The sequence below is a fragment of the Littorina saxatilis genome, linkage group LG4 (genome assembly GCF_037325665.1).
Source record: "Littorina saxatilis isolate snail1 linkage group LG4, US_GU_Lsax_2.0, whole genome shotgun sequence".
Lineage (NCBI taxonomy): Eukaryota > Metazoa > Mollusca > Gastropoda > Littorinimorpha > Littorinidae > Littorina > Littorina saxatilis.
In genome coordinates, this window is record NC_090248.1 from 23,682,968 (window position 1) to 23,699,448 (window position 16,481).

The 16,481-nt window shown below is 41.7% G+C and overlaps 1 protein-coding gene across 2 annotated transcripts in view; it reads left to right on the forward strand.

The window, feature by feature from the left end:
- The window catches only part of LOC138964271 (reelin-like), a 109,620-nt gene that overhangs the window by 64,490 nt on the left and 28,649 nt on the right, over nucleotides 1-16,481 (forward strand). For both annotated transcript variants that reach the window (XM_070336176.1, XM_070336174.1), the window contains exons 37-48: nucleotides 3,237-3,396; nucleotides 6,232-6,349; nucleotides 8,851-9,071; nucleotides 9,590-9,870; nucleotides 10,384-10,537; nucleotides 11,864-12,116; nucleotides 12,544-12,685; nucleotides 13,093-13,200; nucleotides 13,533-13,701; nucleotides 14,531-14,671; nucleotides 15,592-15,769; nucleotides 16,276-16,469. In XM_070336176.1, the coding sequence (XP_070192277.1) occupies nucleotides 3,237-3,396; nucleotides 6,232-6,349; nucleotides 8,851-9,071; nucleotides 9,590-9,870; nucleotides 10,384-10,537; nucleotides 11,864-12,116; nucleotides 12,544-12,685; nucleotides 13,093-13,200; nucleotides 13,533-13,701; nucleotides 14,531-14,671; nucleotides 15,592-15,769; nucleotides 16,276-16,469 (2,119 nt within the window). The remainder of the gene's footprint in view (nucleotides 1-3,236; nucleotides 3,397-6,231; nucleotides 6,350-8,850; nucleotides 9,072-9,589; nucleotides 9,871-10,383; nucleotides 10,538-11,863; nucleotides 12,117-12,543; nucleotides 12,686-13,092; nucleotides 13,201-13,532; nucleotides 13,702-14,530; nucleotides 14,672-15,591; nucleotides 15,770-16,275; nucleotides 16,470-16,481) is intronic.

Sequence of the window (16,481 nt, forward strand, 5' to 3'; positions counted from 1 at the left end):
AATTTTTGTAGCTAGGACATTTGAACCTACACATATATATATAGAATGTAAACGACTTAAACATCCAAAAACAGAGACTGCTAACATTCCAAAATCCAGGATTAAATACAAAAGAAATTAATGTAAATGGAACTTTTAAGTTTTGACAAACCAAATCATTCACAAGTACATCAACCCAATGGTCTTTATAGCGGACAGACAGACAAATAATTACCGTACTTTCCGGGTCATAAGGCGCGACTTTTTTCCTCGAGTTCGACCCCTGCGTCTTGTATAACGAAGCGTCTAATCCGTGTATGAAATACGAAAAAAATCAAAGAGACCGCTTGAGTACCAGTCAAACAACTTGTGATAATGCATGTTTCAGCTACTAGGTACTGCCCTGCCTTTGATCTGGCCGCACACACAGATTTCCACTCTGTTAAACTCGGTCACTGACCCCGATGCAGGAAGTGTTTCCTCTCTCAGATATGACAGGGGAACCACCTCTCATGGCAAAAACTGGGTCATTGGCCCCTGGGAAGAAGGTCGTGTCTTTTAACAAGGCCACCCAGCTACCACAATGCCTTTGATCTGGCCGCACACACAGAGCACACATATTTTCATTCAGTTAAAGTCGGTCACTGACCGGTCACTGACCCCGATGCAGGAAGTGTTTCCTCTCTCAGATATGACAGGGGAACCACCTCTCATGGCAAAAACTGGGTCATTTTGGTGCGCCCTATCGGCCCCCTGCGTCCAATGGGTGACTGGATTACAATTTTTTTTTAAAAGAAGGGGGTGCGTCTTAGATAACGAAGCGCCTTGTCACCCGGAAAGTACGGTATGAGACAAATGAAAAAACAAGTCGCATAAGGCGAAATTACATTTAGTCAAGCTGTCGAACTAACAAAATGAAACTGAACTCACTTCATTTTTACAGCAAGAGCGTATCATACTCGTAGCATCGTCACTCCAACGCTCGATGCACAGGCAGTGAAATTGACAAGAAGAGCGGGGTAGTAGTTGCGCTGAGAATAGGATAGCACGCTTTTCTTTATCTCTATTCTTTTTAACTTTCTGAGCGTGTTTTTATCCAAACATATCACATCTATATGTTTTTGGAATCAGGAACCCACAAGGAATAAGATGAAATTGTTTTTAAATCGATTTCGGAAATTTTATTTTGATAATAATTTGTATATTTTTAATTTTCAGAGCTTGTTTTTAATCCGAATATAACATATTTATATGTTTTTGGAATCAGGAAATGATGAAGAATAAGATGAACGTAAATTTGGATCGTTTTATAAAAAAAAATTTTTTTTTTACAATTTTCAGATTTTTAATGACCAAAGTCATTAATTAATTTTTAAGCCACCAAGCTGAAATGCAATACCAAAGTCCGGCCTTCGTGGAAGATTGCTTGGCCAAAATTTCAATCAATTTGATTGAAAAATGAGGGTGTGACAGTGCCGCCTCAACTTTTACAAAAAGCCGGATATGACGTCATCAAAGGTATTTATCAAAAAAAAGAAAAAAACGTCCGGGGATATCATTCCCAGGAACTCTCATGTCAAATTTCATAAAGATGAGTCCAGTAGTTTGGTCTGAATCGCACTACACACACACACAGACACACACACACACACACACACACACACACACACACACACACACACACACACACACCACAACCCTCATCTCGATTCCCCCCTCTACGTTAAAACATTTAGTCAAAACTTGACTAAATGTAAAAATAAGGCTAAGTTGAATGTGCGTTCAATGTCTGGCAAGATGGTTAGATTAACAAAGGAATGACAAAATGAATGACAATTGACCTATACAGTGGAACCCCCCTTTTAAGACCCCCATATTTAAGACTCCCTCCTTTTTGCATTTTGACTAAATGTTTTAACATAGAGGGGGAATCGAGACGAGGGTCGTGATGTATGTCTGTGTGTGTGTGTTCAGCGATTCAGACTAAACTACTGGACCGATCTTTATGAAATTTGACATGAGAGTTCCTGGGAATGATATCCCCGGACGTTTTTTGTTTTTTTCGATAAATACCTTTGAATGACGTCATATCCGACTTTTTGTAAAAGTTGAGGTGGCACTGTCACACCCTCATTTTTCAATCAAATTGATTGAAATTTTGGCCCAGCAATCTTCGACGAAGGCCGGACTTTGGTATTGCTTTTCAGGTTGGTGGCTTAAAAATTAATTGATGAATTTGGTTATTAAAAATCGGAAACGTCATTAAAATTTTTCTTTTTTTTAAACGATCCAAAAACAATTTCATCTTATTCTTCGTCATTTTCTGATTCCAAAAACATATACATATGTTATATTTGGATTACAAACAAGCTCTGAAAATTAAAAATATGAAAATTATGATTAAAATTAATTGTCCGAAATCGATTTAGAAACAATTTCATCTTATTCCTTGTCGGTCCCTGATTCCAAAAACATATAGATATGATATGTTTGGATTAAAAACAAACTCAGTACGCTAAAAAGAATAGAGATACAGAAAAGCGTGTTATCCTGCTCAGCACTACCACTACCGCACTATTCTGGCTTGTCGATTTCACTGCCTTTGCCACGAGCGCTCATGGCCTGACGAAACTACGAGTATGCAGTCTTGGTAAAAAAATGCAGTGCGTTCAGTTTCATTCTGTGAGTTCGACAGCTTGACTAAATGTTGTTATTTCGCCTTACGCGACTTGTTAAGACGTACCTGCTTTTCACAGATTTTGTTAGGTCTTAAAAGGGGGTTCCACTGTAGTCCGTTAAGTTCGTGAAAACACTGGTGTTATTATTTAGAAGGTAAGTTGTTTTTTATCTTTGTCTTTCCTGCAACAGGTAAGATGTTTTATAAGTGTCCTTACTCCCACAGGTGAGATTTTTTTACCTGTGTGGTCATTGTTACAGGTACCGGCATGGTGGCCTAGTGGTAAGGCGTCCGCCTCGTGATCGGGAGGTCGTGGGTTCGAACCCCGGCCGGGTCATACCTAAGACTTTAAAATTGGCAATCTAGTGGCTGCTCCGCCTGGCGTTTGGCATTATGGGGTTAGTGCTAGGACTGGTTGGTCCGGTGTCAGAATAATGTGACTGGGTGAGACATGAAGCCTGTGCTGCGACTTCTGTCTTGTGTGTGGCGCACGTTATATGTCAAAGCAGCACCGCCCTGATATGGCCCTTCGTGGTCGGCTGGGCGTTAAGCAAACAAACAAACAAACAAATTGTTACAGGTGAGATGAAGGCAGCGTGGGCGATCGACAACCTGTTTATCGGCGCCATGTCCATGAACCCTGGCATGCTGATGGACGACTTTGACTTTGACCTCCAGCCCTCCCCCTGGCTCTTCATCAACAACGGTCAAGTGGACGAGTACTGCACCTTTAAGAGAAGGTGAGCTTTTGACCAACACTTTTGACATGTTTTAACATAGACGGGGAATCGAGATGAGGGTGGTGGTGTATGTGTGTGTGTGAGTGTGTGTGTGCGTGTGTATAGAGCGATTCAGAGAAAACTACTGGACCGTCACCTTCATGAAATTTCACATGAGAGTTCCTGGGTATGATATCCCCAGACGTTTTTTTTCATTTTTTCGATAAATGTCTTTGATGACCTCATATCCGCCTTTTTGTGAAAGTTGAGGCAGCCCTGTCACGCTCTCATGTTTTAATCAAATTGATTGAAATTTTGGTCAAGCAATCTTCGACGAAGTCCAGACTATGGGATTGAATTTCAGCTTGGCAGCGTACAAATTAGTTAATAAGTTTGCTCATTAAAGTTGTCATTAAAATCGAATTTTCACAAACAGATTCAAAAATGATTGAATCGTATTCCTTAATTTTTCCTGAATTCAAAAATATATGTATCGATTGGAGATTGGATTTCCCTTCTTTGAGTCATGTGACGTCAGAGGCCGACAAAACTTTATAATTTGGCTTTTCAGGTTGACCGAAACTTCAAAGGAACTCAAAAAAAAACGTCATGTGTTTGATTGCATGTGTGTGTGCTGTTCAATGTCAAAACAACAACAAAGTGAGTACATGACGTGTGTTTTGTAGTTCCTTTGAAGTTTCGGTCAACCTGAAACGCCCAAATATGAAGCTTATGTGTTTGATTGCATACATGTGGATTGCATGCATGTGTGTGTGTGCTCGTTCAATCGTCAAAACAACAACAAAGTCATAAGTACCTGAAAGGAATTCGATCGATACATAAATGTTATTTGCGTGTTTGACCAAAATATGACATTTTACACAGATCTCGACAGTCATTGTTCACCTCGACCGCTAGCGCGGTCTCGGAGAACAATGACTGTCTCGATCTGTGTAAAATGTCATATTTTGGTCAAACACGCAAATAACGTATAATACATACATGACGTTTACTCTAACAATTTGCTCAGAATTACAGAAAATAGGTTAAGTAAGTACTGCGTTCGCACACTACGCGGAGACGAGCGTGACCTGTCTCGGTCAGTTTGGGTGTGGTTAGTCGAGACTATGATGCCGACAGCTTGACTAAATGTTTTATATCGCTTCACGCGACTTGTTTTTTGTTGTTGTTGTTTGTTTTGTTTTTTGGTATATCTTATTGTCCTTGGGGAATAACCTCAAGGAAATTCAGGCTGCTCTGTGTTATGTTTGTTGTGTCTGCAAGGATGCATGCAGCACAGAAACGTTCAATAAAAACGTAAATGAAGTGGGTTCACGTTTCGAACACGTTTACCGGCCATGTTGTCCAAATCTTAGAGGAACTCTAGATCTTCCCTTACATTGATGTAGTGCACAATACAACATCCCCCGTCTGAAATGGTATATGTATAACCAACATCATTATCAACACTATCACTGGGGATAGCGTGCAGCGACAGAATCCCACCACATGTACCCGTTTTTGATTTTGTTTTTCCTGCATGTGTGCATGTTTTCCAAGGTCTGAGACTTTCGCTGTGACCTTGGGTTCTTGATTTTAAGCATGGATGCACACAGGGGTGTTCCGACACCCAGGAGAGTGCACAAAGTTGATCCTAGGAAATTAACCCCTTTGCCAAACGTGCACATGGGTCCAAACCTACGCTAATAGCGACTACTGGTTTCTTCTTCTTCTTCTTCTTCTGCGTTCGTGGGCTGAAACTCCCACGTGCACTCGTGGTTTGCACGAGTGGAATTTTACGTGTATGACCGTTTTTACCCTGCCATTTAGGCTGCCATACGCCGCTTTCGGAGGAAGCATGCTGGGTATTTTCGTGTTTCTATAACCCACCGAACTCTGACATGGATTACAGGATCTTTTTCGTGCGCACTTGGTCTTGTGCTTGCGTGTACACACAGGGGTGTTCGGACACCGAGGAGAGTCTGCACACAAAGTTGACTCTGAGAAATAAATCTCTCGCCGAACGTGGGGACGAACTCACGCTGACAGCGGCCAACTGGATACAAATCCAGCGCGCTACCGACTGAGCTACATCCCCGCCCCACTACTGGTTTCAAAGCCAGGACTGCTACCGACTGAGCTATTAATTTCCCTGCAATGGAACTGCCCATTTAAGGCTTTCACAAATTGGAGGAAATAATGTCTCAAAAGGAGGGACGTCTCAAAAGGAGCTAAATTTACTTACATGAAATCAGTGGGGCGGGGATGTAGCTCAGTCGGTAGCGCGCTGGATTTGTATCAAATTGGCCGCTGTCAGCGTGAGTTCGTCCCCACGTTCGGCGAGAGATTTATTTCTCAGAGTCAACTTTGTGTGCAGACTCTCCTCAGTGTCCGAACACCCCCGTGTGTACACGCAAGCACAAGACCAAGTGTGTACGAAAAAGATCCTGTAATCCATGTCAGAGTTCGGTGGGTTATAGAAACACGAAAATACCCAGCATGCTTCCTCCGAAAGCGGCGTATGGCTGCCTAAATGGCAGGGTAAAAACAGTCATACACGTAAAAGCCGTGGGAGTTTCAGCCCATGAACGAACAAACAAACAAACTTACATGAAATCAGGAAAACTAGGTTCTTACACTATATGTCTTTTGTTCACGCTTAAGAAATCAGAAATCAAAGGTGTACCTTTCGGTCACTTAGTGTTACACAGTGAGGCCTCCCTCTATTCAACATTTTTTAGACCAGATGTTCCTTACCTCAAATGTCCAGGAATCGTGTAAGATGTGTAATTCTAGTAGAGAACTCTGAGATAGTACTATTGTGTAAGATAGTGTAATATTGTTTTCTATTTTCAGGGAGGATACTCAAACTTCAGGCCAATCAGCACTCGTGTTCCATCGTGCAAATGGTGGAGAAGTTTCTGTCATATCTCGAGACCTTGACATCGGACCTATGTCTGTGCTGCAGTTTGATGTAAGTCTGTAATGGATGATTGGTTTTTGATCCGGTCATTAGCACTCTGCCTAACTTTGTTATGATTTTGCTGTTTGATGCTGTGAGTCAAAAGTTGAAGCGATTCTCAAATTTGCCAGTTTGTCTGGCACCATTTTTGTGTTACAGTGGAACCCCCCTTAAGACCTCCAAAACTCTGAGAAAATCGGGTCTTAAAAGGACGAAGTCTTAAAATGGGGGTAAATTTACAGACGTTATGAACAGAAGATCTGAAAATTCAAAGTCGTAAAAAGGGAGAAGTCTTAAATTGGGGGGGGGGGGGGGGGGTAGTCTTTAAAGGGGGGGGGGGGGGGTTCCACGGTATCTTCTATTTGAACCGAAGCATTTCTTCTTTCAACATGAAGATGGAAATGCAGACGATTTGTGGGGATTGAGGGGTAAGGGTTGTGATAAAGTTCTTAAAAAATGCCAGCTTTCTCAGAAGACTTGGAACAGAAATATGCTAGAGAAAGGTTGTAGTATTTGTGTATGTTCAATTGCTTGAGATTGGACTTATAGCACTAACAGAGACATGCATTCATATACAGTGGAACCCCTCTCTAGCGACCTTGAAAATGTTGACAAAAATCGGTCCAAAGAAAGTCACCTCAGATTTTCTTAAAAAAAGGAAACGGAGAAGTTTGAGTTGCTGACGACCGTTTCCTCAAGCAAACTGCTTCGATTTCATGTTTGACATTGTCGATGGTGTCCACCAGTTTTGGTGCATGTACTACCCTCAGATCTCAGTACCCTGGCCAAGTTTCCTCTCAAGACATCAAAGAGACCGGGCCATAGGTTAAACTCCCCATAGGTTAAACTCGGTCACTGACCCAGGTGCAGGAAGTGTTTCCTCTCTCAGATATGAAAGGGGAACCACCTCTCGTAGCTAAAACTGGGTCAATGACCCCTGGGAAGAAGGTCAGTGTCTTTTAACAAGGCCACCCAGCTATCACATTGGACCTGCCTTTGATCTCGATGATTGGTTTGTGATGTTTACTCAGCCCACCCAACCATCACACCTCTCAGCGGTTTAGTGCCTTTGCTTACGCGAGACGGTTATAACTGGTTATAACCGGTTTGTCAGTGATGCGTTACGCTGACTGAGAGTCTTGGCTTTGTCTGACAAAGTCGTTGCACAAGCTGTTAGGTCGGTCCTTAGACGTTAGAGCGGGGTGGTCGCTACACTGGTGACAACTATATAAGGAAACACATCGGTTAAAAAAAAAGGGGTCGTTGTGGCGGGGTAGTCCTTAGAGAGGGGGATCTTAGAGAGGGGTTCCACTGTACTGCCTAGATTTTTAGGAAATTCAACAGAATGTTTTGACTGATTAGGAACACGTTATTCATTAAAGGTCCTTGTCTGCATTTTTATACCGAAATCGCCATTTGACCATTAAAATGCAGAGTCTATTATCTACAAATATCAACAATACACCCCCTTTCGATCAGGAAAGACGAAGCCAGTGTAGCCGTTTGAAAATTCATTGTAGTATTCCAGCGTAGTACTCATAGTAGGATATCCTTATTTGGAAAATGCCAAGCGCAAAACTCCTCTCAAATCCCGTGCATTTCGTGCGTTTAAAAAAAAGCTTGGACAGCGCTCCAGTGTCAAACTGTTGCTGCACTTGTTTGGGCGTGGCTATAAGCATAGTGACATGAATTTGATTGGTCAGTATTTTTAGGCAAAGCACATGTTCTCAGCAAACAGAAAACAAAATATTGGAAGCGTGAGTCACGCAACCCAAAAATAAAATCTTTTTTTACATATATTTTTTTTTCTATAACTTTTTTCCCCATGGTTCATTCATCATTTGACATAATTTTGTATCGAAATCTAACCATAAGATTATTGAAAAAAAGCAAAAATGTAGACGACCACCTTTAAGCAACGCACGAGATTCATTTTGGAGGAATTAATCCTTCTTTTGAACCTCTCTAGGTGTTCATTAAAAAAAATTATGGATGTGAAAAATCAACACATTAAATTGATTTTGAAGCTGTATTGATTTTGAAGCTATAAGCAAAACTCTTCATATAAATCAATAATTATTTCCCTTCATCTTTTACATCCGGAGTAGGAAATACTTCTTCTTCTTCTGCGTTCGATGTTGGTGGCCGTGCTAGATCCTCAGACCAGTGGCTGCCAGGAAGTCCGCAGTCTTGCGCAGTTCGTCGGCAGGACCCCAGAGTTTGGCTCCAACACTGGTCTCTTCTTGCCAGAACTTCTGGCGTATTGTCTCTAGATGGGGGCAGTTCTGGAGAATGTGCTCCGGAGTTTGCTCTTCCGAGCCACATTCACAGTGTGCGTCATCCGCAAGGCCCAGTCTCTTGAGGTGTTTCTTCAGTAGGAAATACTAAAAAGATCTACATTTTGTTTCATTTTGGATTTGGCAAACTTTATTTTCTCCTTTTTAACCATTTTCATTCTCATGTCTGCAATCATGTATTTCTTGCTAACACAACAGACATTTTTTCTCCTGTAGATCAATGTTGGCTGTGGCACGGAACCAACCGACAAGTACCCGGTGAGACTGGAGTACACAGCTGACGGAGGCAACACATGGTCGCTGGTCGTACCAAACTGCGCTGACACAAACTTGGCGCGTTGTTTCGACATGAGCCTACCACCCACTGTGTACTATGGCGGCACGACACCATACTGGCGAAGAGTCACAGTACCGCTCGACAACATGCATGTCTGTGGGTATGTGGTTGGACATGGATCATTCTTCTGTCACAGATTACTTAGAATTGACTGAACAGGCTTTTTTTTGGCAGTGTTGTTATGGGTAAATACTTCAGACCAAACAGCGAGATTATATGCTGTAGAGGTTTTAAGACCAATGAAATAATCTGATAAAATCAGACCTCGAAAGAGAAGGAGTTGTAAATTTACACATGTATGAAAATGTATGAAAGCAATGTCTTAAAAAGTGGGATATCTTAAAAAGCTTTTTTTGCTCCTTTGGCTGCTTTAATGCACAAGCGCAGTAGCCCATAAGGCACACATCCAAGTCTTGGTATTCATTCTTACTTCCATGATAGGAAGGCTTTTGCTTGTAAGCTCTCGTAATATAATTGCCTGCAGGTTCTCACGTGTGAGTAGCTAGACTTTCCGCTCGACTCTTTCACCCAACTTTCTTTCAGTAAGGAGAATACCAAAGATACTCTGAATTTTGCAGTTTGAATAATTTCAACTCAGTTTTAACTCTTTCGCTTCAGGTCGGTACGATTCCGCTGGTACCAAGGCGACGTTCCGCCCCATGACTTTGCACCTGAGTGGGCAATAGACAATGTGTACGTGGGAATGGCCTGCATGGACCACTGCCACGGTCACGGGTCATGCATGGGCGGCATGGCGTGTCTGTGCGATGACGGTTATCAGGGTCCCACCTGTGTACCTGACCAACCTCTTCCCACTTACCTGAAGGAGGATTTTTACCTGGCTGATACTATCATCCCTCGTCGTCGTGGTGATGTGCTACCTGGACCACTGCTGGATGGTGGGGGGACATTTTGTCTGCATATCAACGTCGTCATGGAATTTTGGCGTTACTCATTTGAGACAGCTTTACAGACAGAAGGCCAAAATTGATTATTTTTATTATGAAAAAGTGTTTATATTTGTACCAGGTATGAATAGAAAGATAAAAAGAATGTTAAATCATGTATTTTCCATCGTATTTTTAGAGACTTTTGCTCATGACGAATGATTTACTTAGTCAAACGCACAAAAAACATCAAAATCGCCAAGAATCGAGTTACGCCAAAGTTCCAGTACGACAACGATATGTCATTTGGTTAATTGATAGATCTAATTTTGATGGAGTGAGATCTATACCATTATTTATTATTGAATAACTGCGTTTGATTCTTTCCCAAATCTTTATTATTGAGTTTTTGAAATGGTCAATTGATAGATTTATGTTTGATGAAATGAACTCTAGGTCTATTTCTGTTGGCTGACTTGGTTTGTTCTGGTTATGATTTTCACCCTGATTTCTTCTCATTCATAGTTAGTCGTGATCTGAATGAGAAGTTATGGAAAGTGTGGGCGGGAGGTCAGAGGTCACTGCAGTGTGGTGACGTCTTCACCGGGACGAATTTGATGCAGGCACGACCAGGGGAAAGAGAGCTGACCACCATACCGCTTGATCTCACTCGGGTCAGGTAAGCTATATCCATTTTGTTGTCAGTTGTGTCCCTTGTTTGTCCACTTTAAAGGCCGTTAGGTTTTTGTGTTTCTTTCATTTTTCCAAAAATTAAACGTTCAATTAACTAACCATTCTTGTTTTTGTATTTTGAATTTTGGAATGTTCTGATGGGCGTAATGGCCTGGTGGATAGGTCTTGAGTTCGAATCCCAGCCGCCCGCGCCTGGTGGGTTAAGGGTGGAGATTTTTCTGATCTTCCAGGGTCAACTTATGTGAAGACCTGCTAGGGCCTTATCCCCCTTCATGGGTACACGCAGGCACAAGACCAAGTGTGTATGGAAAAGATCCTGTAATCCATGTCAGAGTTCGGTGGGTTACAGAAACACAAAAATATCCAGTATGCTTCCTCCGAAAGCGGGGTAGGGCTGCCTAAGGCCAAAAAAACAAAAACAAAAGTCTGTTTACGGTAACATAGGCCCAAAAATAGGGTCGGTAGGTCGGGAATTTTATTTGTTTAATTTTTTTTATTCCCCAAAAAACATATTTTTAGGTTATTTTGCAAAAAAAACAAATATAATTTATGTGAAGGAATGGTTGGCAAGAGTGGTGAACTGTTGAGGAATTCTCGTTTCGTACCCAATCCGAAAATTTCATTCCACTGTTTGAATACCCATAAGGCAATGCTTCCTTCCACCTACAACTTGTCAACAAGAAAGAACGCGTCCACTCAGTCCGCAAAGTTTTTTTTTATAATAACATGTTGCCTACATGATGATTATGTATCCGAACAATTTGGTGCTAAACAGTATGCATTTTTGATTGATGATAAGTATAAATACGTTGGTTTTCTCAAAAATGCAGTTGCTGGGTAGATCCAGCGACAACATTCGCTATCACAGTGTTGGCTTGTTTCATAGTATGATTGTGTGAAGTGGTTGTCTCCCTTGGGTTGTTAGCACAAACAAATTCAGAACATAAATGGATTTATGGGAAACCATAAAGCCTTTTTTTTCTTTTTTTTTCTCCCCCAAATGCCAATAAAAAGTCTAGGGTCGCGCGAAAAAATAGGGTCGGTCGGGATACCGTAAACAGACTTTTTTTTTTTTTTTTTTGCCTGATGGGTGGGGTAAAAACGTCATACACATACAAGCCGTGGCAGTTTCAGCCAATGAACGAAGAAGAAGTGTCTCTTGTTTGTCCACTTTAAAGCCCGTTAGGTCGAGGCTCTTGTGAATGTGTTGTTTTGTCAGAAATTAAATTTCCAATGTAACTAAACATTCTTGTTTTCTTATTCTGAATTTTGGAATGTTCTGAATTTTATCCGGGTTGTTACACTGTTCCAGCACAGTGCAATTCTTCACCAAACTGGGTTGCAACCTGGAGGTGGGTATGTCTCCCCCTGTCTACCTCCAGTACTCTATAGACGGAGGTGTGCACTGGACCAACTTCGAGCAGTTTGATTTCCACCATGACAGCAACGTCCCCATCTACCTGTCCATCCCCCTCCCACCCCGTGCCCGCACCAACTCCACACAAGTGCGGTGGTGGCAACCCTCCAAGGGGGGAGTGTTCTCTGAAGACTGGGCGGTAGATCAGGTAAGATTGACTGATAGAATGGAATGGACGATGTTCGTAAATAACTCTGTTGGGTTTTTATCGGTTATGAAAGAGTGAATGCTCTCGCTTTTATTGAGTCAAACGTGATATTATAGGCCAGTCATTGGCAAGGGGTGTATCTCAAACACACGGACAAGGAGCACATGAGAACTTTTTGAGGCACTTTAATTTTCAACAGCAGAATCAGGGCATTCTCGATCAAGACTGGAAATTGAGACCAATCCTTCGACAATTGAACCCAACTGTGTCCAATAAATCTGTAAATGTTAATCTATTCACTTTCTGACAATGGATTCTCTGGCACCACAGAAGTAAGCGAACTTCAGATTAATTCAGTGTAAAAGCTCTACACTAGCTAGACCGCTACAAGACTGTCTTTTCACTGATGTAGTGATTTCACTTTCAGATCTACATCGGTGGTAACATCTACGGCGAGGATTTGCTTCAGGATGACCCCATGGCTCCCAAAGATTCCTCCTGGCTCATGTACCCCGGTGGCACTGTGGAGACTGTGTGCGACTCCCCTGTAGAGGCTCTGCATTTCACTGGTAAGACCGGTACAATTCACAAACAGAGTCCCAAATTTACTCTCTCCATCAACAGTCTGCCATGTAGTAATGTCCCTTGAAGATGAACCAAAGGTTTATGGGTTGAATCGCATTTCAAAGTCAAAATGATGGCTTTTCACCACAACTGTACCTAATTTTAATGAAACTGCCAACATTCTCTCCATCTGACAACTTTGGTACATTGCAACAGCTTCCCTGAAGTTGGAACACTGTCCTTGGCTTTCAGTGTACTGTTTGAAATCTCATGCGCCCTTGTGGTGCTTTGGAAGCTTTGTGCCATTCCCATGCGGAGACTCTCGCACAACAGTCAAGCAACAAATTGTTCATGCATAGTTTGTGTTGTATGTACAATAGATAATCTTATGTCTAAGTATGCACTGTTCCAGGTGAAGAACAAATGCGCTACGCAATATCAGCTGATGTCAGTGTCACCGCTGGTACAGTTCTGCAGTTTGATTTGTCCATGGGCTGCCAGGCAACGGAGAAATGCTACGGTAACAGTAAAGTTCTATCCTGGGAGTCTTCTGTCTTTGCTTTTAGGAGAAGGGAGAGAAAGGGTTTTTACCCTGACAGTATTTACTAACGTATCTACCAACTTTGTCTAGTTTATAAAAAGATTTTTGAACAGGGAACTATGTTTCGTATCGTGTTTATTAACTAGTAGATAAAGATATTTTTAATTGATGTTTCAGATTAAGATTTTAAGTATTTTACACTGAGATTTTTTTTTGCACTCAGATTTCAAGTTTTGTACACTGAGATTTATAGTTTTTTTGCCCGACAAAATCATCACCAGGATGTTCAACGACAACATGTGTGGTTTCAGAAATCGAGTTGCAGTTTTCACTGGACATGGGTCAAACCTGGAACCTGCTTGAGCCTGCGTGCCTGCCATCCACCTTGCACTGCAGCAGTTACCACACCGACAGTCGCTTCACGTCCGATTTGTACGCTGGCTGGAATCGCGTCACTGTACTGCTGCCTGAACGAGCAAGGTGTGTTATTTCAGAGCGTGGGAACCCATACGATTTCGCTGTATTTTGTACGCATGATTGTCTAGAATATGATCAGTACGGTCAGTTGACAAAAAATCGACGAGAACAATTCCTGAACAACTTTTTTTTACAAACGCATCCCGAAGCGGATCCAGTATTTTACACATGATCACAGTTTTTGTCAGTAAACATTGAAAGAAGCATTTGTTTTAAATGTATTGGTAAACTTAATTAACGGTGCGAAGGATGCTTGTGAAGCATTTTTGAAGCATGTATGTTCAAATGCTGCGTGAAGTACGCTCATTTTTCTGAAAATACACCAAGTGCAAAACTAGGGGTTCCCAGGTCTGGTAGTTGTAATTAGAGTCAGTAGATTACTGCAGGTTTTGTACTACAAGGCGCTTCCAGTGATATGTCACAAGCACTATAAATGCTTAACACAAAGTTCCTTCACAAGATGCTACCAACTAAAAGGCATTTTGAAAAGTGGATCATATTGGCCGTTATAAATGAAAGCTAGACATTACACAACTGTGAACACTACTCATGCATACGTGTATTCTCCTTCTTTTTCTTGTTCTGTATTCATGGGATGAAACTCGTACATGCACACTTGCACCGGGAGGGGGGTGATGCCAACATTGGTATGTCAGCTGATTGGTACTTTCATACATTTTCTGTCTTTATCCCTGCAAAGTTTCAACTTCTGAATGCTAGTTTATTCAGTTAGGCAGCTCATCAACATTTTCATATGCCAAACACTTTATCTGTCCAACGCAGTGAGAGAAGCAGTAATGTTGAGCCATGCTTGTTCCTTCCAATATTTCAGATCCCAATCAACACGCTTCCGATGGGTGCAGGAAGTTGGGTTTGACGAGACGGACTCGTGGGCCCTGTCTGGTCTCTACATCGGAGCACACTGTCCTGGGCTGTGTAGTGGCCATGGTCGCTGTCAGCAGTCTGCTTGTCTGTGAGTTCTGCTCAGTCTTTGTGATGTTGAATAGTGTACTTTTTGAATTGTGTGCTTCATCATGTCGTTTCATATGTTTCATTTGTCTGTCTATATCTGTCTGCTGTTTGAGCTGATATTTGTTTGTTACTCTGTAGGCATAAATTGTAAGGGTGGGGTGTGTGGGAGTTTGGGAAGGAGTGAAGCAGAGTGTTCATTTTCAGTTGCATGTGTGTGTCTTCTGTCTGTGTGTTTACAATGTACAGTGGAACCCCCCTTGTAAGACCTCCAAAAATCGGAAAAAAATTGTGTCTTCAAAAGTAGAGATCGAGTTTTAAAATGGGGGGTAATTTTACAACGGTTATGAACAGAAAGTCTGAGAAATAGAGAATACTTAAAATATTGAACTGCGAGCGAAAGCGAGCTTTTCAATATTTGAAAAAGCAACGAATGTAAATCTGGTACAACACTGCAAGCCATGTGGTATTCTGTTTATCCTACATACTGGGCTGACGTGTATTTTACTCAAAACGTCCTGCAGCAGAGGTGTCCAGATTTGAAGATGCTTCTTTTGGAACCTCGATCTCTTCCAAAGCATTGTTAAATCTTTGACATCAAAGCAAAGAAATTTTACTCTATTAATTAAAGTGTAGCGTGACGTGTAAGTTCTAAACATTCATCATGGGAAAACAGCAGGCGCAAAAGTGTTTCCATAATGACGTGTTTCTCAGTGACTTTGGCATCATAAGCAGTGGAAAAGCAGGTCCCTGCTGGAACATGATATACACACGTGTGGTTTGAACGATATTGTTATCTCATGAGTGGTCTCTCTCACGTATGTAGGATACAAAAAAGGTCTTAAAAAGGAGGGAGTCTTAAATTGGGGGGTTCAACTGTACCACATACGTCAGTCCTGAGATTTCAAGTTCTTTTGTCAACAGTTGTTTTGAGGGCTGGCAAGGGGAGGATTGCAGCGTCAGTGATGCACCAGTGCCTACACACCTCACTGAGGACTTCATGGATGGTTACGATGAAGAAAACTGGGTCAAGGTTGTGGGGGGCAAGGTCACCAAACCATGTCGAGTCCTTTCTTCTGGAAATGCAATGCATTTTACTGGGGTAAGTTGTGAGTGTGTGAGACTGTAATTGTTTACATTCAACATTAGAGTGTTATATATATATATACTTCTTGACTTTTTTTTACCTCCTTCCAAATGTCTTTATTATTTACTTGCAAACTCACCAATGTGACTCACAAGAACTTGAAAAAATATTGGTCAGGATGAAACTATGGTTTGACCTTTGATTTGATGATAATTAATTTACAACAGGTTGCAACTGATCTTCATATCTTTATTCTGCACTTGTAAAGGGTCATGTTATTTGCATATGAGAATATAATTAGAAGGTGGGCATTTAGTGTGATTCATGTTTGTTGGTAATTATTTTGGTTTTCTACTCTTTGAAAGAGCTTTTTTATTTTTATTTTATTTCTGAAGATGTTAATCAGCTTGTCCAACTGATGGTCAACGATCTGGACAATGTTGCGACAAGGTGTCTCAGTTTGACATTTCATTGTTCTGCATCTCTCATTGTATGCATCTCTGCTGCCTGCCCACTTTCAGGGCTGCACCCGAATGCTGGTGACAAGGGACTTGAACCTGACAGCGTCCATGCTGGTGCAGTTCTACTTCATGTTCGGCTGCAACACAGTACCGGTGAGGCGCGACCAAGGTATTCTGCTCGACTACTCCCCTGACGGTGGAATCACCTGGGAACCACTGGAGGAGCTCTATTACAACCTCTACAGAACACCAGCGTAATTTGCCTT